Source organism: Ranitomeya imitator, chromosome 3, assembly GCF_032444005.1.
Source record: "Ranitomeya imitator isolate aRanImi1 chromosome 3, aRanImi1.pri, whole genome shotgun sequence".
Classification (NCBI taxonomy): Eukaryota; Metazoa; Chordata; class Amphibia; order Anura; family Dendrobatidae; genus Ranitomeya; species Ranitomeya imitator.
This window is the reverse complement of record NC_091284.1, coordinates 783,971,577-783,994,182: the sequence shown is the minus strand read 5'-3', so window position 1 is coordinate 783,994,182 and position 22,606 is coordinate 783,971,577. Positions and strand designations below refer to the sequence as shown.

Below are 22,606 nucleotides of genomic sequence, written 5' to 3'. Positions count from 1 at the left end.
ATGAATAACAAAAAAAACTCCACAAAATGTGAACGTTTCGTAGAGGAACTTCCTCCAGAATCACATCTACGTCATCCAAAGGTTGCAGGCAGCATTGATATATGACACCCGAGCGACAAGTGTCCAGTGGTTATGGAGGAACATCATGCAGCCATTGCCGGCATAACTACATAATTTTTTGGTAAAGTTAAGTCATGCTGCCCAAGTCAGGCACAGAAATAATCATATACTGGCTGCATTACTGACGTTGTGCATGTTTTACTATGAGACTTTGTGGTGTATCAAAGGGTAGACTTTGAGAAGCCAGAGGGGGCTATGAAACTCAGATGACCAGTCCTTGCAGGTCCCCAGCAGTGTCTCAGACATAGATCGGTCTCGCTCATAGGGAACGATCAGTCTAGGGGCGGCTAAAGGACCTGCATTGGACTAGTCATCTCAGATACACTATTCACAAAAAGTTAGGGGTATCTGGCTTTTGGGTAAAAATTTCAGGATGAACCTAAAATGCACACTAACCTTTCAAAGGTGAAATTAATGTGATTGGCTCTAAACTTTTGGATGCACGTGTCCAACTGTTCAGTGTTTCAATACTTCTTGCACAACTTGCTGTTCTCTAACAAGGAGCATAATGGCAAAATTCAGAACAGATGCTTGATCCATGAATCGGCCAATAAATTTTAGGGTTCAATTACAATTGGTGTTAGACCGCCATCATCAGGCTGTTCACATTTTGACATCATGAGACCAAGATGACACCTAACAATTGATCACAGTATCTCGCCATTGTGAGGCTTCAAGCAGGATGTTCTCAGACAAAAGTGGCCACAGAACTTAGAGTGTCACAGAGTCAGAAGGGTGCAACAGAGAGAGAGACTGGAAGAGTCACAGAAAGGCAGAGAAGTGGACGTCCTTTGGCCACATCCCACACTAAGGACCGCTGCATTGTGAACAATGTCCTCCCAAACCGGATGACGAATGCCACATAACTCCAGGCACAGGTTAGAGGCATCCAAGTGTCACGTCAGACCACTCGAAATGGTTTAGATCAGTGTGCTAAATGACCTGAAAGGGTACCTGACCACACCACCAGGAACAGGGGGAATCTAGGCTGGAAGAGGGACAAGCGGGCCTCAGTGCTGTTAACTAATGAAAGTCGATTCACGACGAACAGAAACGCTGGCCGCCAACAATGTTGGAGACGTCAAGGAAAGCGCTATGCATCAGCCACTGTTGTCACCACATGAGCCTTTGGTGGTGGTGTTAGTGTGGGCAGGTGTGTCTAGACAATATCCAACTGGTCTACACTTTGTGAATGGTACAGTGAGGAGCCCCTACTGTTATGACCTTGTGGTAAGAACAATAATGGACCTGGTGGTTAAGAGCACACGGAATGACCTGATAGTTACAAATAATATAGGACGAGCTCTGAGACGTGGGAACTCTGCTGACCGCAATCCCTAATCCTATCACACACACTAGAAATAGCCGTGGATTGCGCCTAACGCTCCCTATGCAACTCGACACAGCCTAAGGAACTAGCTAGCCCTGAAGATAGAAAAATAAGCCTACCTTGCCTCAGAGAAATTCCCCAAAGGAAAAGGCAGCCCTCCACATATAATGACTGTGAGTAAAGATGAAAATACAAACACAGAGATGAAATAGATTTAGCAAAGTGAGGCCCGACTTACTGAACAGACTGAGGATAGGAAAGGTAACTTTGCGGTCAGCACAAAAAACTACAAAAAGACCACGCAGAGGGCGCAAAAGACCCTCCGCACTGACTCACGGTGCGGAGGCGCTCCCTCTGCATCCCAGAGCTTCCAGCAAGCAAGATAAAAAATCAAAATAGCAAGCTGGACAGAAAAATAGCAAACTAAAGAAAAACAAGCAGGAACTTAGCTTCTGCTGGGAAGACAGGTCACAAGAACGATCCAGGAGTGAACTAGACCAATACTGGAAAATTGACAGGTGGCATGGAGCAATGATCTAAGTGGAGTTAAATAGAGCAGCCAGCTAACGAATTAACCTCGTCACCTGTGGAAGGAAACTCAGAAGCCGCAGCCCCATGGACAGAACCAGCCGAAGTACCATTCATGACCACAGGAGTGAGCTTGACAACAGAATTCACAACACCCTACTACCTGAATAACATCATTAATCCAGTTATTGTGCTTCTGCACTAAAGGTACCTTCACACTGAGCGACTTTAGAACGATAACGATAGCGATCCGTGACGTTGCAGCGCCCTGGATAGCGATCTCGTTGTGTTTGACACGCAGCAGCGATCTGGATCCTGTGACATCGTTGGTCGGAGCAGAAAGACCAGAACTTTATTTCGTCGCTGGATCACCCGCAGACATCGCTGAATCGGTGTGTGTGACGCCGATCCAGCGATGTCTTCACTTGTAACCAGGGTAAACATCGGGTTACTAAGCGCAGGGCCGCGCTTAGTAACCCGATGTTTACCCTGGTTACCATTGTAAATGTAAAAAAAACAAACACTACATACTTACATTCCGGTGTCTGTCGCGTCCCCCTGCGTCCGCTTCCCTGCACTCCTCCAGCATCCTGTGTCAGCACCGGCCGTAAAGCAGAGCACAGCGGTGATGTCACCGCTCTGCTTTACGGCCGGCGCTTACACAGGATGCAGGAGGAGTGCAGGGAAACGGACGCCGGGGACGTGACAGGCCCCGGAATGTAAGTATGTGTTTTTTTGTTTTACATTTACAATGGTAACCAGGGTAAACATAGGGTTACTAAACGCGGCCCTGCGCTTAGTAACCCGATGTTTACCCTGGTTACCCGGGGACCTCAGCATAGTTGGTCGCTGGAGAACTGTCTGTGTGACAGCTCTCCAGCGACCAAACAGCGACACTGCAGCGATCGACATCGTTGTCTATATCGCTGCAGCGTCGCTTAATGTGACGGTACCTTAACACAGGCCTAATCTCATCTTCAAGGACAACAATGCTCCAGCTCACTGAGGTCACATCATTAGGGAACAGCTGCTGGAGACTGGGATACCTCCAACCTACGGGTATTGGTATTAAACGGTCCTCCACCTCAGACTGTTCACATTTTCACATCATGAGACCAAGACGGCAAACTTGTGTTTCTCCAGTCACCTTCCACGACAGCGGTACTGGAGGATGTCTCCCCGCCCTAATGGGGGACAGGAAACACAAAGAGGTTAAATACCCTCCCCTTCCTGCCATCTCCAGTGTTTTTCCTGTCCCCTATTGGGGCATGAAGAGGTCCTGCGGTAGTGCTGCCGTGGCCGGCGATCGGAGCACTCAGGTCTTACCTAGCCGGGCAGCCTGGGTCGGGATGTCTCCTCCCTGCGGCGCTGCTCCCGTCTCCCCACATGGTGCGGACTCGGGACCCTTTCTCCGCTCCTCCCGCGCTCCTTCGGGAGTAAAGCGGAGCGGTGTGGTGCGGCCGGGGTCCCCGCGCGGCTCCCCGGCATTTCCTCCTTTCCTCATGGCCGGAAACAGTGGACGCGCGAACCGGAAGTACCCGAACTTCCGGTTCTCGGCATGTGCGTTCCAGAGGTGGAACGCACGCGCGTCGGACTGCAGTTTCTGTTGGCGGCATAGCGGTCTTTCCCCTACGCCTGGGACCGGGAGGAGGAGCACAACATGGGACGCAACTTCCACGGTATTTAACCCTGGTAGTCACCTCCAGGTAAGGCCCCCTGTCTGACTGACTGGACTACAGTGCTGACTGACCATGGAGGGTGACAGATCTATCTCTGCTTCTGCCGAGCCCTGCGTCCTCCCTCCTACTGTGAGTAGTGGGTTAAGGTCCCTTTATCCCTGTATTCCTTAGGGTGCCATATACTTAGTCCCCTTCTCTCTCTTTTTTAGGGAGACAAGGCCTCTGCCCCTAGGAAGGACAGATCTTCCAAGACAAAATCGGAAGATCGTAAATGTGGTGTTTGTGCATCAAAACTACCTTCTTCTTACAAGAAGAGACTATGCCAGCCCTGCACCGATGAAATAATTCGCTCAGAACAGCCATCCTTGTTTGAGAGCATTAAATCCCTCATTAAACAGGAAGTGCAATCCTCGGTATCGGCCCTTTCCCAGTCTCTGTTACCTCCGCCACCTCCTCCTAAAAAAAGGAAAACGGCGGCGGTTACTTCTGATTCAGATTCTGGTGAAGTTCATTCCTCCGGCTCGGAGGATTTGTGGGAGAATGAGGGCTCCACTTCCACCCCCAGAGAGGAGAGTAAAAAATATTATTTTTCCTCAGAGGACATACAGGAGTTAATCAGTATGGTCAGGGGGACAATGGGTGTTGAGGAGGAGGAGGAGAAGCCATCGGTGCAGGATGAGATGTTCGGTGGGTTGAAACCTAAAAAATTAAAAGGGTTCCCTATACATGAGAATGTACAGAGTCTCATCCTTCATGAATGGGAATCACCTGAAAAAGGTCTTTCTGTTCCCTCTGAACTTAAAAATCGTTTTTCTCTCGATGGAGATGTCTCTCTGTGGGATACCCCTAAGGTAGACGTGCAGGTCTCTAGAGTGTCAAAAAAGACAACCCTCCCTTTCGAGGATTCTTCCCAACTCAGAGACCCTATGGACCGCAAAATGGAGAGTTTACTAAGAAGATCGTGGGAGACTTCTACCAATCTCCTTAAAACAAACATTGCGTCCACCTGCGTGGCTAGATCCCTATTTCGTTGGCTCCGCACGCTGGAAGACCACCTTACCCAGGGAACATCTAGGGAAATAATCTTAGATTCTCTCCCGCTTCTCCAGAAAGCTACGGGCTTCCTGGCCGATGCTTCGGCAGAGTCCGTAAGAGTGGCTGCCAAATCAGCAGTTCTCTCTAACTCAGCCAGAAGAGCTCTATGGCTAAAGTCTTGGAGTGGGGATATAACGTCCAAAACAAAACTATGTGCCATTCCCTTTCAGGGCCGCTATCTGTTCGGGCAGGCCCTGGATGATATTCTGGATAAAGCAACGGACAAAAAGAAAGCGCTTCCGGAACAGAGAAATCCGAAGAAACGTTTTTTTCGTCCCTCAAAAGAGCAACCCTTCCAACGGGAATTCAAAGGGAAAGGCAAATCAGGACGCTGGAGCTATCCTAAAGGGGGGAAAGGTAGGAACATCCTGGTTCCCCAGTCCCAGCAGACCCCAGAAAAGCAGTGACTACGCCCAGGGCGTTGGGGGGCGTCTCTCGAACTTTATCAACCAGTGGAGGTCCATTTCGTCGAACCAGTGGGTACTCGACACTATTCAGAATGGACTAAAATTAGAGTTCGAGAGCCCTCCCCCTCATCACATGAGGATAACCTCATTACAGAGTCTCAGCCCTCAGGGCGCATTCCTTTCCGGCCTACAGAACTTACTCCAGGAAGGAGTAATTTCCCCAGTACCTCAGCAAGAAATTGGCAGAGGACACTATTCCCATCTGTTTCTGATCAAGAAGCCTTTGGGGAAGCACCGAATAATAATCAACTTGAAGCCCCTGAATCAAGTAATAACCTACAGAAGGTTCAAGATGGAGTCGGTCAAGACAGCGATCCCTCTGATAGGACAGGACTGGGTGATGGCTACAGTAGATCTGAGGGACGCTTATTACCACGTCCCAATCCATCCAGAATTCCGGAAGTTCCTAAGATTTGCAATATCTCAGGATCGGGAGATAGTTCACTATCAGTTCAACTCCCTTCCCTTCGGAATCGCCTCAGCACCCAGAGTCTTTACAAAAATCATGACAGAAGCCATTATATTCATCCGTCTTCAGGGGATCTGCATAGTACCCTATCTAGACGATCTTCTCATTGTCGCTCCCTCAGTCTCCCGCCTCAGTGCCGACTTAACAAGGTCTCTAGAAATCCTAAAATCATTGGGTTGGATCCCAAATCTAGAAAAATCGGACCTTCATCCCTCCAGGAGGAAGAAGTTCCTAGGAGTCCTTCTGGACTCGGAGGCGAGGAGATCCTTTCTGCCCAGAGAACGTCAACTCGATCTGGTACAGAAGATAACGGCATTCAGAACCCTGAAGGCTCCTACTCTACGACATTCCATGTCTGTGCTGGGATCTCTAACATCTTGTATCCAGATGGTACCTTGGGCACAAGCCCACACGAGAATCCTCCAAACCCATGTCCTATCATCCTGGGACGGTCAGCAGAGTTCTCTCTCCAAGAGAGTTTGCCTTCCCAATCATGTCAAGGCATCCCTGGCATGGTGGCTACGGGTTCGAAACCTCCAAAAGGGGGTCAGTTGGGATCAGATCCCACTAAAGACACTAACATCGGATGCCAGTCAAAGGGGATGGGGAGCTATAGTCGAGGGAACCCATTTCCAGGGCACCTGGGGCCCAGACATCAGAGCAAGCTCTTCAAACTTCACAGAACTGAAAGCAGTAGAAGAAGCATTAAGAGCTGCATCCTCCCTTGTTCAAGGACACCATGTCAGAATATATTCCGACAACATGACCACGGTAGCATACCTTCGTCATCAAGGAGGCACAAGATTCAGGAAACTAAAGACCTTAGCCTCAAACATTTTTTTCTGGGCAGAGAGACACGTTCTCTCTATCTCAGCAATTCACCTGAAGGGGTCAGCCAATACCCAGGCAGATTTCTTGAGCAGAAGGGATGTGCATCCAGGAGAATGGTGTCTGGACCAGGAGGCCCTTCTCTCCCTGATTTCCAGATGGGGGATCCCAGAGGTGGACCTTTTTGCCAACAGTCAGAATGCCAAGCTGCGAACTTATTTCTCCTTAAATATGACAGACAGAGCACTGGGCATGGATGCGTTCTCTCACCCATGGAGGTTCGACCTTGTTTATGCATTCCCTCCGATCCCATTAATATCGAAAACTCTACAGAAGATCCGATCGGAACGAGTTACGGCGATTTTGATAGCGCCAACATGGCCAGGGAGGAGTTGGTACAGCGCCCTGTTAGACATGGCCCAGGAAGGTCCAGTGTGTCTACCTCAGAAGGAAAATCTTCTTCGTCAGGGTCCATTGCTGCATCCAAACCTTCACAGATTGAATCTTTCAGCATGGCTTCTGAGGCCGAGATACTAAAGGCAAGAGGTCTCTCAGATGGAGTAATTCATACTCTCCAGAACAGTAGAAAACCCATAACAAATGCCATTTATGCCAAAATCTGAAGAGGTTTTCATCGTGGTATCTTCCAGACATTCCTGATCCATTTCATCCAAATATTGCCAAAATTCTGGACTTCTTGAAAAAGGGTCTAGAGTTGGGTCTTAAGCCTAACACCTTAAAGGTACAAATTTCAGCACTTAGCTCCTATTTCGATCAGGATCTAGCCAAACATCGGTGGATCAGGCGCTTTGTTACTTCAGCAACTAGAATCCGTCCCAGAGTTCTCAACAATACTCCTCCTTGGGACCTTAATCTGGTCCTTAAGAGTCTAACTCGAGATCCTTTTGAGCCTTTATCTCATATTTCATTAAAGGTTCTTACCCTAAAAACGGTCTTTTTAGTGGCTATTACCTCGGCCAAACGGATAGGAGAACTGCATGCCCTATCCATACAAGAGCCTTACTTAAGGGTAACATCTGATAGTATAATCCTGCGTCTAGATCCTACCTTCCTACCTAAAGTAACATCAGACTTTCATAGAGGTCAGGACATAGTGTTGCCCTCGTTCTACCCAGATCCTTCTAATGTGAAGGAAGAGTCCTTCCACACTCTGGATGGCCGCAGAGTGGTGTTACATTATCTTTCACAAACAGAGAGTTGGAGGATTGACCAAAATCTCTTCATTCAACTCTCCGGGAAGAACAAAGGCTACGAAAAATACTATCGCCAACTGGATTAAACAAGCCATATCTCTGGCATACTCATCCCAGAATCTACTATGTTACTATGAACTCAGTCGAGGGGTTCAAGAGAGGCCTGGATGTCTTCCTGGAGCAGAACAATATTGTATCATACAATTATTAGGTTCTGTAGAAGGACGTAGATCTGGGTATTTATTATGATGGAATATAGGCTGAACTGGATGGACAAATGTCTTTTTTCGGCCTTACTAACTATGTTACTATGTTACCACCTCCTCCATCGCTAAAGGCCCATTCTACACGGTCGGTGTCAACATCATGGGCAGAGAGGGGTGACACTTCTACGGAGCAGATTTGCAGAGCTGCCACCTGGTCATCAGTACATACGTTCACCAGGCACTACAGGCTTGATTTCAACCGGGATTTAACTTTCGGCAGAACAGTTCTGCAGGCGGTTGTCCCCCCCTAGAAATTATTTGTTGGTACTACTCCAGTACCGCTGTCGTGGAAGGTGACTGGAGAAAATAGAATTATTCTTACCGTTAATTCGGTTTCTAGGAACCTTCCACGACAGCACTAATTTCCCTCCCTATCTGATAATTTTATTGGATGATTCCTGCACTTAAGTGGTAACTATACATACTACTGTGTCCAGAAAAAACACTGGAGGTGGCAGGAAGGGGAGGGTATTTAACCTCTGTGTTTCCTGTCCCCCATTAGGGCGGGGAGACATCCTCCAGTACCGCTGTCGTGGAAGGTTCCTAGAAACCGAATTAACGGTAAGAATAATTCTATTTTATTGGGCATTAAAGTATTTACATTGACATTTCTGGCTAACACGGTACCACAATATAATTTGTTACGTATCACATACACGGCTGTAATAATGCAGAGTGTCTGATGCACTAGGTTGGAGGTTCGGGAAGCATGAATTCACTATCAGGTTTAGAGTTAAAAAAAAAAAAAAAACAGACCAGGAATCTGTGACTGCTGGACAAAGGCCTGAGAATCTTCCAATATCCCGACATTCCCGGGACACAGAGTGACAAAAACAACATTGTGGCATCCCGGCTAAATCAAAGAATCAGGAGGTAAATAGTCACCGGGCTCCCGGGTCCACAGACTACCGACCTCGCTGACGGAGCAGAATCGTACAAATAGATTCTCCCGTCTCTGATCAGGCCAAAGTGTTTATTTTTCAATATATTATAATAAAAGTTGGAGCAAATTGATTGTTAGGATCCAGGATCATCGGCCAGAACAGTGATCTGTGGCCGTAGGAAGGGTACCCGAGACATGCCTCATCCCTGATGGCATCCAAAACTCCTTTCATTAGCCGGCCTGGCGTCACATCGCGCCCCAGTGACGACCACATCATCATGGCGCCCCAGTGACGACAACCACATCATCATCATGGCGCCCCAGTGACGACGACCACATCATCATCATCATCATGGCGCCCCAGTGACGACGACCACATCATCATCATCATGGCGCCCCAGTGACGACGACCACATCATCATCATCATGGCGCCCCAGTGACGACGACCACATCATCATCATCATCATGGCGCCCCAGTGACCACCACATCATCACGCTGAGCTATTTATTCACAAAACCTGGGGATCGCGGAGGCCGGAGGTTTCCTCATGGTTCCCGTCCTACAGCCACAGATGACGGTCCGGCTCCTGAGAAACGATTGGCCCCAGCTCTAGTTACACCCAGTGCCCGGCAGGGGCCGTCCGGGGGCGACCACCAGAATATAAGCACTTCTTGCCTCGGGAACAATCTGCTTCCAGGACCCCAACACATCAACCCCCACAATTCTGGGAGCGGCCCCAGGAGCTGTCGGGCCCGATGTGTCTCATTCAGCAAACACCGAGTCCCCGGCATCTCTGTACAGAATGGGATGTGACCTTCCTCTCTTCATCCTCCTGGAAAAGTGTGAATTCAGTAACATCCGGGCGTCACCATCCTGTCAGTGCTCCAGCAGTGATTGGACAGTGGGTGACCGCGTAGGGTACCTCCCACTTGTCCATTTATCCCCAGGTTTCCAGGAGGAGCTGCAGAGGACAGGACAGCGGCTCAGCAATCACACAGGAGCGCTGACAGCTCCCCGCACACGGCCCGGACCGTGACCTCCGGGCACTGTCCGCCCTGCTGCACGCCGGCTCTGTTCACACACTGCGGGACACAGACCCGTGTGTGCGGCTCCGGCCGGTGCTGCGAGCAGTGACAGCGCTCAGACAAGGCGCCGCCCGGCAGCGGCCGTCACTACAGCCCGGAGAACGCGTCCACACCGCGGTGACCGGGGAGCAGCAGCGCACACCGGGGGGAGGGCTCTTTACCTTTAACAGATGAGACGTCGCCATGTTCCCTGAACTTGTCCTCCCGCCGGATCCCGCGAGATCTCCGTGCTTACGTCACATCCCGCGAGACGTCCATAGATTACGACACAAGTTTCTGGAGCACGTGACTTCCGTCTCCGCCTGCGTTAGCACGATCCGCTGTCATGTTAGAATAACTCGGTTTACCATTGGTCAGGGGGATCGCTGGGGGCGGGGCCAAAGTATATAAAAGCGTCAACTCGCTGTTTGGGCGGGAAGTTACAGCTCCGCGCGGTGCGGTCGTTCATAGTTGCGTGTGGAGAGGACAGGAGTTGGTTCTGTGAGGGCGTCCTCCCCGGAGCGCCACAATTGGCAGGACATAGTAAGCAGCAGAAGGGACCAGGAGCTCCTCAGACACACCATGCTGCCTGCGGGCAGGATATGAAGGACAATGAGGCCCCGGAATAGGAATTAAGTATATATGTATATATATATATATATATATTCTTAACCCCTTAGTGACCGGAGCTTTTTTCGGGTTTTCTTTTTTTGCTCCCCTTCTTCTCAGAGCCATAACTTTTTTTTTAGTTTTCCGTCAATATGGCCGTGTGAGGACCTTTTTTTTTTTTTTTGTGGGACGAGTTTGTACTTTTGAACGACACCATTGGTTTTAGTGTGTTGTGTACTAGAAAACGGGGGAAAAAAATTCTAAGTGCGGTGAAATTGCAAAAAAAAAAAAAAAAAGTGCGATCCCACCCTTGTTTTTTGTTGGCTTTTTTGCTAGGGTCACTAAATGCTAAACCTGACCTGCCATTATGATTCTCCAGGTCATTACGAGTTTGTAGACTCCAAACCTGTCTAGGTTCTTTTTTTAGGTGGTAAAAAAATTCCCACGTTTGCTTAAAAAAATGCTCAATTTTACAATACATTTTTCGTGATCTGGGGTCGGGTGATGGCTTATTTTTTGCGTGCCGAGCTGACGTTTTTAATGATTGCCATGTTGGTGCAGATACATTCTTTTGATCGCCCGTTGTTACATTTTAATGCGATGTCGTCGCGACCAAAAATACGTAATTCTGGCGTTATGAATCAGATTAATCCTTTTTTTTTGTATTGATCAGGCGATTCTGAACGCGGCGATACCAAATATGTGTATGTTTTTATTTTATTTTGAAAGGGGGGATGATTTAAACTTTTTTATATATTTTATTTTTTTTTAACTTTTTTTTTTTTTTACTTTTGTCATGCTTTAACAGCCTGCATGGGAGGCTAGAAGCTGGCATAGCCTGATCGGCTCTGGTACATATGAACGATGCTCAGATCGCCCCTATGTAGTAGAATTGCTGCATTGCTATGAGCACCGACCACAGGGTGGCGCTCACAGCAATCCAGCATCAACCATAGAGGTCTTCAGTAGACCTCTGGTTGTCATGTCAACGATGCGCACATTTCCGGCCTGATGTCAGGAAGCGCTAGTTAAATGGCACTGTCAGAGTTTGACAGCGGCATTTAACAAGTTAATAGCGGCAGGTGGATCGCAATTCCACCCGCCGCTATTGCGGGTACATGTCAGCTGTACAAAACAGTTGACATGTCCCTGCTTTGATGCGGGCTCACCGTCGGAGCCCACATCAAAATGGGATCTGCCATAGGACATACTATCCCATCCGAGGACATAAAGGCAAGGTGCATCATAAAATGGTTTGTTTTTGTTTTTTTTTCAATTGAAAAATGTAATTAATGTTTAACCCCTTTACCCCGAGGGTGGTTTGCACGTTAATTACCGGGCCAATTTTTATAATTCTGACCACTGTCCCTTTATTAGGTTATAACTGTGGAATGCTTTAACGGATCCCGGTGATTCTGACATTGTTTTCTCGAGACATATTGTACTTCATGTTAGTGGCAAAATATTTTTGATATTACTTGCATTTCGCAATTTTCCAACTTTGAATTTTCATGCCCTTAAATCACTCAGATATGTCACACAAAATACTAAATAAGTAACATTTCCCACATGTCTAATTTACAGCAGCACAATTTTGGAAATAAAATTTTTTTTTGTTAGGGAGTTATAAGGGTTAAAATTTGACCAGCAATTTCTCATTTTTACAACACCATTTTTACCTTCGCCACGACAGCACCCACATGAGAGAGAGGGATCCGCCCATAGGAACAGGAAACCTACAGAATAAAAGGAGGCAGTCCCTGTTGTGAATTCTGTTGTCGAACTCCCTCCTGTGGTCGTGAATGGTACTTTGGCGAGTTCTGTCTATGGACTCCCTCTGGTGGCTGTGAGTGGAGCTGCTGCTTCTGAGGTTCCTTACACAGGTGACGTGGTTTATCCTTTGGTTGGCTGCTCTATTTAACTCCACTCAGATCGTTACTCCATGCCAGCTGTCAATGTTCCTGCATTGGTTCAGTTCGCTCTTGGATCTTTCTGGTGACCTGTCTGCTCCAGCAGAAGCTAAGTCCCTGATAGTTATTATTTGTTCATTGTTTTCTTGTCCAGCTGGATATCATGATTTTGCCTTGCTAGCTGGAAGCTCTGGGATGCAGAGTGGCATCTCCGCACCGTTAGTCGGTGCGGAGGTCTTTTTGCACACTCTGCGTGGTCTTTTGTAGTTTTTGTGCTGACCGCAAAGATACCTTTCCTATCCTCTGTCTGTTTAGTAAGTCTGGCCTCCCTTTGCTAAAGTCTGTTTCATTGCTGTGTTTGTGACTTCATCTTAACTCACAGTCAATATATGTGGGGGGCTTCCTTTACCTTTGGGGAATTTCTCTGAGGCAAGGTAGGCTTTATTTTCTTTCTCTAGGGCTAGCTAGCTCTTGGGCTGTGAAGAGGCGTCTAGGGAGAGTCAGGAACTCTCCACGGCTATTTCTAGTGTGTGTGATAGGATTAGGGGTTGCGGTCATCAGAGCTCCCACATCCCAGAGCTTGTCCTGTGTCAGTTTAACTATCAGGTCGTGCCGGGTGCTCCTAACCACCAGGTCCATAACAGGTCCCCTCTCCTCAGTTTAGGTTTCCTGTTCCTATAGGAATCCGAAGTTACCTGCAGTTGAAGAGGATTCCTGGGCCAGATGCATCCGTCTGTGTGGTTTCCGTGAGAACAGCAGGGGCTGCAGTACCAGAAGCAGCGATGGGGGAGCCCCTGCTTGCGGCCTCCCCCCCTCGTCTGTCCACCGATCCATGGTCCGGGGTGGGCCGCCCGGCTCCATGAGGGCACACGTGCTGCATGGTGAGAAGAGCGGTGCGTCTTACTCGGTAGTAGCCACAGCACTTCCGGGTTGGGTCCGGGTAGGCAGGAGATGCGGCGCCAGATTTAAAAAAAAAAAACAAAAAACGTTGCCCCACAGAGAAGCGATCCACCGCCAGACAATGTCAAGGATGTTTTACCTAAATCTCTGCCTCCAGAACCGGTACCTTTCAGCTTCACTGGGTGAGTGTTAAAAGTCCTCTTCCTATATGCTGATCTATTCCTCCTGTGTCCCTCTCCTTTTAGACTAAGAAACGGACACACAAGTCCAAGCATAACGAATGTGCCCTATGTACACAGCTTCTTCCAGATTCTCATGTTAAAAGGTTATGCCCGAATTGTATCACTCGAACCCTACATGAAGAAAATGTAATGACGTCAGCAGACGTAAGAGCCATAATTCGAGAAGAGATGCTGGGGTTGGCGCACACCAGTAGCTCCAGTACACGCCTGCGAAGTAGATCCCTTTCACCAGTGGACTCAGAATTGGAGGATGTACATAGATCCTCAGACAATTCAAATTCCCAGTTAAGTTCATCTGAATCTGAAGAAGGTCCTTGTCTACCTGAAGGTAGTATAGACAACCTAGTAAAATCAGTCAGAAGCACAATGGGATGTTCGGATAAAAAACTGTCAAAATCGGCACAGGACATCATGTTTGCCGGGTTGGGCCAGAAAAAACGGGGAATCGGATAGGCAAAACATACTGGGATTCTTACCATCATCCTCTAAGAGATGTTATCCCTTTAGCGATGAGGAACTAAATTCCTGGTCAAAAGTGCCTAAAGAGGATGCCGCAGTTGCTTCAACATCCAAACAATCCATATTACCAGTAGAGGATTCGGAGGTCTTGCCAGACCCTTTAGACCGTAAAGCAGAGGCCTTACTAAAAAGTTCATGGGAGGCCAACACGGGGGCATTCAGACCTGCCATATCTGGTACATGTACTGCCAGGTCACTACTAGTTTGGGTAGAAAAACTGGAGGAGCAAATTAGAGAAAAAACTTTGAGAGAAAAAATTCTGCCAACAATCCCTCTAATAAAAAAAGCTGTAGCGTTCCTGGCGGATGCATCAGCGGACTCGCTACGCTTAGCAGCCAGATCAGCTGGCCTAGTAAATACAGCCCGCCGAGCACTCTGGTTAAAGAGCTGGAAGGGGGACCCACAGACGAAAGCGAAACTATACAATCCCGTGCCAGGGTGAGTTTCTTTTTGGGAAAGAAGATCTCCTAAACAAAGCAGGAGAAAGAAGGGATTTCCAAACCAGTCTCTTCCTTCTAACAGGAGAGCCTTTAGAAGACGCCCCTTTACCAGAAATAAGACATTTGAGGCTCAAAGAGAGCGCTGGGAAACAAATGATCCAAAACAAAGAGGTGCATTGTTTAGCGGATCCTATAATACAAAACGTAACAAGTACCGCTAATGGTCAAGTTGGTGGCAGACTAAAGTATTTTTCCCAGAAATGGAAGAAAGTAACATCAAGCCAATGGATTCTTAACATCATAGAATTCGGATTAAAATTAGATTTTGAGTGAATCCCTTCGGATTCATTTATAGTAACATCACCTAAAGGGCTAGAACAACAAAAGGCCCTTGATTCAGAGATCCTATCCTTACTAAGAGTTTTGACAGAAGTTCCCTGGGGTCAAGAGGGGAAGGGATTTTATTCCCCTTTATTCCTGATTAATAAACCGGATGGTTCATTCAGAACTATCATTAATCTCAAAAAATTAAGTTTTTTTTAAGTAACTATACCTTTAAAATGGAATCCATTGGTTTTACCATCAAACTTTTGTTTCCTAGATGTGTGATGGCAGGAATAGACCTAAAGGATGCCTACTATAATCTTCCCATACACACCAAGCACCAGCGGTACCTAAGGGAAGCAGTCAACTGGGCAGGACAGGTTCGTCACTTTCAATATGTGGCAATGCCTTTTAATCTTTCAATGGCTCCTCACTTCTTTACAAAAGTAATGCTAAAGGTGATGGCTTACCTGCGCCAACAAGATACTCTAATACCCTACCTAGATGACTTTCTAGTGGTAGGAGATTGTGTCTCAATGTAAAGTGTTATGGCTGGCAATCAGGCAACACAGCGTGCAGTAATCAGCGCACATACAGAGATCTGGCAATAACCAAAAACAATAGGACGAGCTCTGAGACGTGGAATCTCTGTAGACTGCAGTACCTGATCTATCCTCACACAACTATAAGCAGCAGTGGATTGCGCCTATCACTACCTATGCAACTCGGCACTGCCTGAGGAGCTGACTAGCCTGAAGATAGAAATGCAAGCCTGACTTACCTCAGAGAAATACCCCAAAGGAATAGGCAGCCCCCCACATATAATGACTGTTAGCAAGATGAAAAGACAAACGTAGGAATGAAATAGATTCAGCAAAGTGAGGCCCGATATTCTAGACAGAGCGAGGATAGCAAAGAGAACTATGCAGTCTACAAAAAACCCTAAAACGAAAACCACGCAAAGGGGCAAAAAGACCCACCGTGCCGAACTAACAGCACGGCGGTGCACCCCTTTGCTTCTCAGAGCTTCCAGCAAAAGTTAATAGCAAGCTGGACAGAAAAAACAAAACAAACTAGAAGCACTTATCTAGCAGAGCAGCAGGCCCAAGGAAAGATGCAGTAGCTCAGATCCAACACTGGAACATTGACAAGGAGCAAGGAAGACAGACTCAGGTGGAGCTAAATAGCAAGGCAGCCAACGAGCTCACCAAAACACCTGAGGGAGGAAGCCCAGAGACTGCAATACCACTTGTGACCACAGAAGTGAACTCCGCCACAGAATTCACAACAGTACCCCCCCCCTTGAGGAGGGGTCACCGAACCCTCACCAGAACCCCCAGGCCGACCAGGATGAGCCACATGAAAGGCACGAACAAGATCTGGGGCATGGACATCAGAGGCAAAAACCCAGGAATTATCTTCCTGAGCATAACCCTTCCATTTGACCAGATACTGGAGTTTCCGTCTAGAGACACGAGAATCCAAAATCTTCTCCACAATATACTCCAATTCCCCCTCCACCAAAACAGGGGCAGGAGGCTCCACAGATGGAACCATAGGTGCCACGTATCTCCTCAACAACGACCTATGGAATACATTATGTATGGAAAAGGAGTCTGGGAGGGTCAGACGAAAAGACACCGGATTGAGAATCTCAGAAATCCTATACGGACCAATAAAACGAGGTTTAAATTTAGGAGAGGAAACCTTCATAGGAATATGACGAGAAGATAACCAAACCAGATCCCCAACACGAAGTCGGGGTCCCACACGGCGTCTGCGATTAGCGAAAAGCTGAGCCTTCTCCTGGGACAAGGTCAAATTGTCCACTACCTGAGTCCAGATCTGCTGCAACCTGTCCACCACAGAATCCACACCAGGACAGTCCGAAGACTCAACCTGTCCTGAAGAGAAACGAGGATGGAACCCAGAATTGCAGAAAAATGGAGAGACCAAGGTAGCCGAGCTGGCCCGATTATTAAGGGCGAACTCAGCCAACGGCAAAAATGACACCCAATCATCCTGGTCAGCGGACACAAAACATCTCAGATATGTTTCCAAGGTCTGATTGGTTCGTTCGGTATGGCCATTAGTCTGAGGATGGAAGGCCGAGGAGAAAGATAGGTCAATGCCCATCCTACCACAAAAGGCTCGCCAGAACCTCGAGACATAGTAACATAGTAACATAGTAACATAGTTAGTAAGGCCGAAAAAAGACATTTGTCCATCCAGTTCAGCCTATATTCCATCATAATAAATACCCAGATCTACGTCCTTCTACAGAACCTAATAATTGTATGATACAATATTGTTCTGCTCCAGGAAGACATCCAGGCCTCTCTTGAACCCCTCGACTGAGTTCGCCATCACCACCTCCTCAGGCAAGCAATTCCAGATTCTCACTGCCCTAACAGTAAAGAATCCTCTTCTATGTTGGTGGAAAAACCTTCTCTCCTCCAGACGCAAAGAATGCCCCCTTGTGCCCGTCACCTTCCTTGGTATAAACAGATCCTCAGCGAGATATTTGTATTGTCCCCTTATATACTTATACATGGTTATTAGATCGCCCCTCAGTCGTCTTTTTTCTAGACTAAATAATCCTAATTTCGCTAATCTATCTGGGTATTGTAGTTCTCCCATCCCCTTTATTAATTTTGTTGCCCTCCTTTGTACTCTCTCTAGTTCCATTATATCCTTCCTGAGCACCGGTGCCCAAAACTGGACACAGTACTCCATGTGCGGTCTAACTAGGGATTTGTACAGAGGCAGTATAATGCTCTCATCATGTGTATCCAGACCTCTTTTAATGCACCCCATGATCCTGTTTGCCTTGGCAGCTGCTGCCTGGCACTGGCTGCTCCAGGTAAGTTTATCATTAACTAGGATCCCCAAGTCCTTCTCCCTGTCAGATTTACCCAGTGGTTTCCCGTTCAGTGTGTAATGGTGATATTGATTCCCTCTTCCCATGTGTATAACCTTACATTTATCATTGTTAAACCTCATCTGCCACCTTTCAGCCCAAGTTTCCAACTTATCCAGATCCATCTGTAGCAGAGACAAACTGGGAACCTCTGTCAGAAACAATATTCTCAGGAATGCCATGTAAACGAACCACATGCTGGAAGAACAAAGGCACCAAATCAGAGGAGGAAGGCAATTTAACCAAGGGCACCAGATGGACCATTTTAGAAAAGCGATCACAGACCACCCAAATGACCGACATTTTTTGAGAAACGGGAAGGTCAGAAATGAAATCCATCGAAATATGTGTCCAAGGCCTCTTCGGGACCGGCAAGGGCAAAAGCAACCCACTGGCACGTGAACAGCAGGGCTTAGCCCTAGCACAAATTCCACAGGACTGCACAAAAGCACGCACATCCCGTGACAGAGATGGCCACCAGAAGGATCTAGCAACCAACTCCCTGGTACCAAAGATTCCTGGATGACCGGCCAGCACCGAACAATGAAGTTCAGAGATAACTTTACTAGTCCACCTATCAGGGACGAACAGTTTCTCGGCCGGACAACGATCAGGTTTATTAGCCTGAAATTTCTGCAACACTCTCCGCAAATCAGGGGAGATGGCAGACACAATGACTCCTTCCTTGAGGATACTCGCCGGCTCAGATAACCCCGGAGAGTCGGGCACAAAACTCCTAGACAGAGCATCCGCCTTCACATTTTTAGAGCCCGGAAGGTATGAAATCACAAAATCAAAACGAGCAAAAAATAACGACCAACGGGCCTGTCTAGGATTCAAGCGCTTGGCAGACTCAAGATAAGTAAGGTTCTTATGATCAGTCAATACCACCACGCGATGCTTAGCACCCTCAAGCCAATGACGCCACTCCTCGAATGCCCACTTCATGGCCAGCAACTCTCGGTTGCCCACATCATAATTACGCTCAGCAGCAGAAAATTTCCTGGAAAAGAAAGCACATGGTTTGAACACTGAGCAACCAGAACCTCTCTGTGACAAAACCGCCCCTGCACCAATCTCAGAAGGATCAACCTCGACCTGGAACGGAAGAGAAACATCAGGTTGACACAACACAGGGGCACAGCAAAAACGACGCTTCAACTCCTGAAAAGCTTCCACAGCAGCATTAGACCAATTAACCAAATCAGCACCCTTCTTGGTCAAATCGGTCAATGGTCTGGCAATGCTAGAAAAATTACAGATGAAGCGACGATAAAAATTAGCAAAGCCCAGGAATTTCTGCAGACTTTTTAGAGATGTCGGCTGAGTCCAATCCTGGATGGCCTGAACCTTAACCGGATCCATCTCGATAGTAGAAGGGGAAAAGATGAACCCCAAAAATGAAACTTTCTGCACACCGAAGAGACACTTTGATCCCTTCACGAACAAGGAATTAGCACGCAGTACCTGGAAAACCATTCTGACTTGCTTCACATGAGACTCCCAATCATCTGAGAAGATCAAAATGTCATCCAAGTAAACAATCAAGAATTTATCCAGATACTCACGGAAAATGTCATGCATAAAAGACTGAAAAACAGATGGAGCATTGGCAAGTCCGAACGGCATCACCAGATACTCAAAATGACCCTCGGGCGTATTAAATGCCGTTTTCCATTCATCTCCCTGCCTGATTCTCACCAGATTATACGCACCACGAAGATCAATCTTAGTAAACCAACTAGCCCCCTTAATCCGAGCAAACAAGTCAGAAATCAATGGCAAGGGATACTGAAACTTAACAGTGATCTTATTAAGAAGGCGGTAATCAATACACGGTCTTAGCGAACCATCCTTCTTGGCTACAAAAAAGAACCCTGCTCCCAATGGTGACGACGATGGGCGAATATGTCCCTTCTCCAGGGACTCCTTCACATAACTGCGCATAGCGGTGTGTTCAGGTACGGACAAATTAAATAAACGACCCTTAGGGAATTTACTACCAGGAATCAAATCGATAGCACAATCACAATTCCTATGCGGAGGTAGGGCATCAGACTTGGACTCTTCAAATACATCCTGAAAGTCCGACAAGAACTCTGGGATGTCAGAAGGAATGGATGACGAAATAGACAAAAATGGAACATCACCATGTACTCCCTGACAACCCCAGCTGGTTACCGACATAGAGTTCCAATCCAATACTGGATTATGGGTTTGTAGCCATGGCAACCCCAACACGACCACATCATGCAAATTATGCAGTACCAGAAAGCGAATAACTTCCTGATGTGCAGGAGCCATGCACATGGTCAGCTGGGCCCAGTACTGAGGCTTATTCTTGGCCAAAGGTGTAGCATCAATTCCTCTCAACGGAATAGGACACCGCAAAGGCTCCAAGAAAAATCCACAACGTTTAGCATAATCCAAATCCATCAGATTCAGGGCAGCGCCTGAATCCACAAACGCCATGACAGAATACGATGACAAAGAGCACATTAAGGTAATGGACAAAAGGAATTTGGACTGTACAGTACCAATAACGGCAGAGCTATCGAACCGCCTAGTGCGTTTAGGACAATTAGAAATAGCATGAGTAGAATCACCACAATAGAAACACAGTCTGTTCAGACGTCTGTGTTCTTGCCGTTCTACTTTAGTCATAGTCCTGTCGCACTGCATAGGCTCAGGTTTACTCTCAGACAATACCGCCAGATGGTGCACAGATTTACGCTCGCGCAAGCGACGACCGATCTGAATGGCCAAGGACATAGACTCATTCAAACCAGCAGGCATAGGAAATCCCACCATTACATCCTTAAGAGCTTCAGAGAGACCCTTTCTGAACAAAGCCGCTAGTGCAGATTCATTCCACAGAGTGAGTACTGACCACTTCCTAAATTTCTGACAATATACTTCTACATCATCCTGACCCTGGCATAAAGCCAGCAGATTTTTCTCAGCCTGATCCACTGAATTAGGCTCATCGTAAAGCAATCCCAGCGCCTGGAAAAATGCATCAACATTACTCAATGCAGAATCTCCTGGTGCAAGAGAAAACGCCCAGTCCTGTGGGTCGCCGCGCAAAAAAGAAATAATAATCAAAACCTGTTGAATAGGATTACCAGAAGAATGAGGTTTCAAGGCCAAAAATAGCTTACAATTATTTCTGAAGCTCAGGAACTTAGTTCTGTCACCAAAAAACAAATCAGGAATCGGAATTCTTGGTTCTAGCATCGATTTCTGATCAATAGTATCTTGAATCTTTTGTACATTTACAACGAGATTATCCATTGAGGAGCACAGAGCCTGAATATCCATGTCCACAGCTGTGTCCTGAAGCACTCTAATGTCTAGGGGAAAAAAAAGACTGAAGACAGAGCTAAGAAAAAAAAATGATGTCAGGATTTCTTTTTTCCCTCTATTGGGAATCAATGGTGTGGCTCCTTGTACTGTTATGGCTGGCAATCAGGCAACACAGCGTGCAGTAATCAGCGCATATACAGAGATCTGGCAATAACCAAAAACAATAGGACGAGCTCTGAGACGTGGAATCTCTGTAGACTGCAGTACCTGATCTATCCTCACACAACTATAAGCAGCAGTGGATTGCGCCTATCACTACCTATGCAACTCGGCACTGCCTGAGGAGCTGACTAGCCTGAAGATAGAAATGCAAGCCTGACTTACCTCAGAGAAATACCCCAAAGGAATAGGCAGCCCCCCACATATAATGACTGTTAGCAAGATGAAAAGACAAACGTAGGAATGAAATAGATTCAGCAAAGTGAGGCCCGATATTCTAGACAGAGCGAGGATAGCAAAGAGAACTATGCAGTCTACAAAAAACCCTAAAACGAAAACCACGCAAAGGGGCAAAAAGACCCACCGTGCCGAACTAACAGCACGGCGGTGCACCCCTTTGCTTCTCAGAGCTTCCAGCAAAAGTTAATAGCAAGCTGGACAGAAAAAACAGAAAACAAACTAGAAGCACTTATCTAGCAGAGCAGCAGGCCCAAGGAAAGATGCAGTAGCTCAGATCCAACACTGGAACATTGACAAGGAGCAAGGAAGACAGACTCAGGTGGAGCTAAATAGCAAGGCAGCCAACGAGCTCACCAAAACACCTGAGGGAGGAAGCCCAGAGACTGCAATACCACTTGTGACCACAGAAGTGAACTCCGCCACAGAATTCACAACAGTACCCCCCCCCCTTGAGGAGGGGTCACCGAACCCTCACCAGAACCCCCAGGCCGACCAGGATGAGCCACATGAAAGGCACGAACAAGATCTGGGGCATGGACATCAGAGGCAAAAACCCAGGAATTATCTTCCTGAGCATAACCCTTCCATTTGACCAGATACTGGAGTTTCCGTCTAGAGACACGAGAATCCAAAATCTTCTCCACAATATACTCCAATTCCCCCTCCACCAAAACAGGGGCAGGAGGCTCCACAGATGGAACCATAGGTGCCACGTATCTCCTCAACAACGACCTATGGAATACATTATGTATGGAAAAGGAGTCTGGGAGGGTCAGACGAAAAGACACCGGATTGAGAATCTCAGAAATCCTATACGGACCAATAAAACGAGGTTTAAATTTAGGAGAGGAAACCTTCATAGGAATATGACGAGAAGATAACCAAACCAGATCCCCAACACGAAGTCGGGGTCCCACACGGCGTCTGCGATTAGCGAAAAGCTGAGCCTTCTCCTGGGACAAGGTCAAATTGTCCACTACCTGAGTCCAGATCTGCTGCAACCTGTCCACCACAGAATCCACACCAGGACAG

General features: G+C 47.3%; 1 protein-coding gene across 1 annotated transcript in view; it reads right to left on the bottom strand.

The window, feature by feature from the left end:
- Positions 1-10,214, bottom strand: part of CUL5 (cullin 5) — a 99,423-nt gene extending 89,209 nt beyond the window's left edge. Inside the window, exon 1 of the mRNA XM_069759141.1 lies at positions 10,128-10,214. Coding sequence (XP_069615242.1) covers positions 10,128-10,151 — 24 coding nt within the window. The 5' untranslated portion in view covers positions 10,152-10,214. The remainder of the gene's footprint in view (positions 1-10,127) is intronic.
- Positions 10,215-22,606: the final 12,392 nt, after the last annotated feature.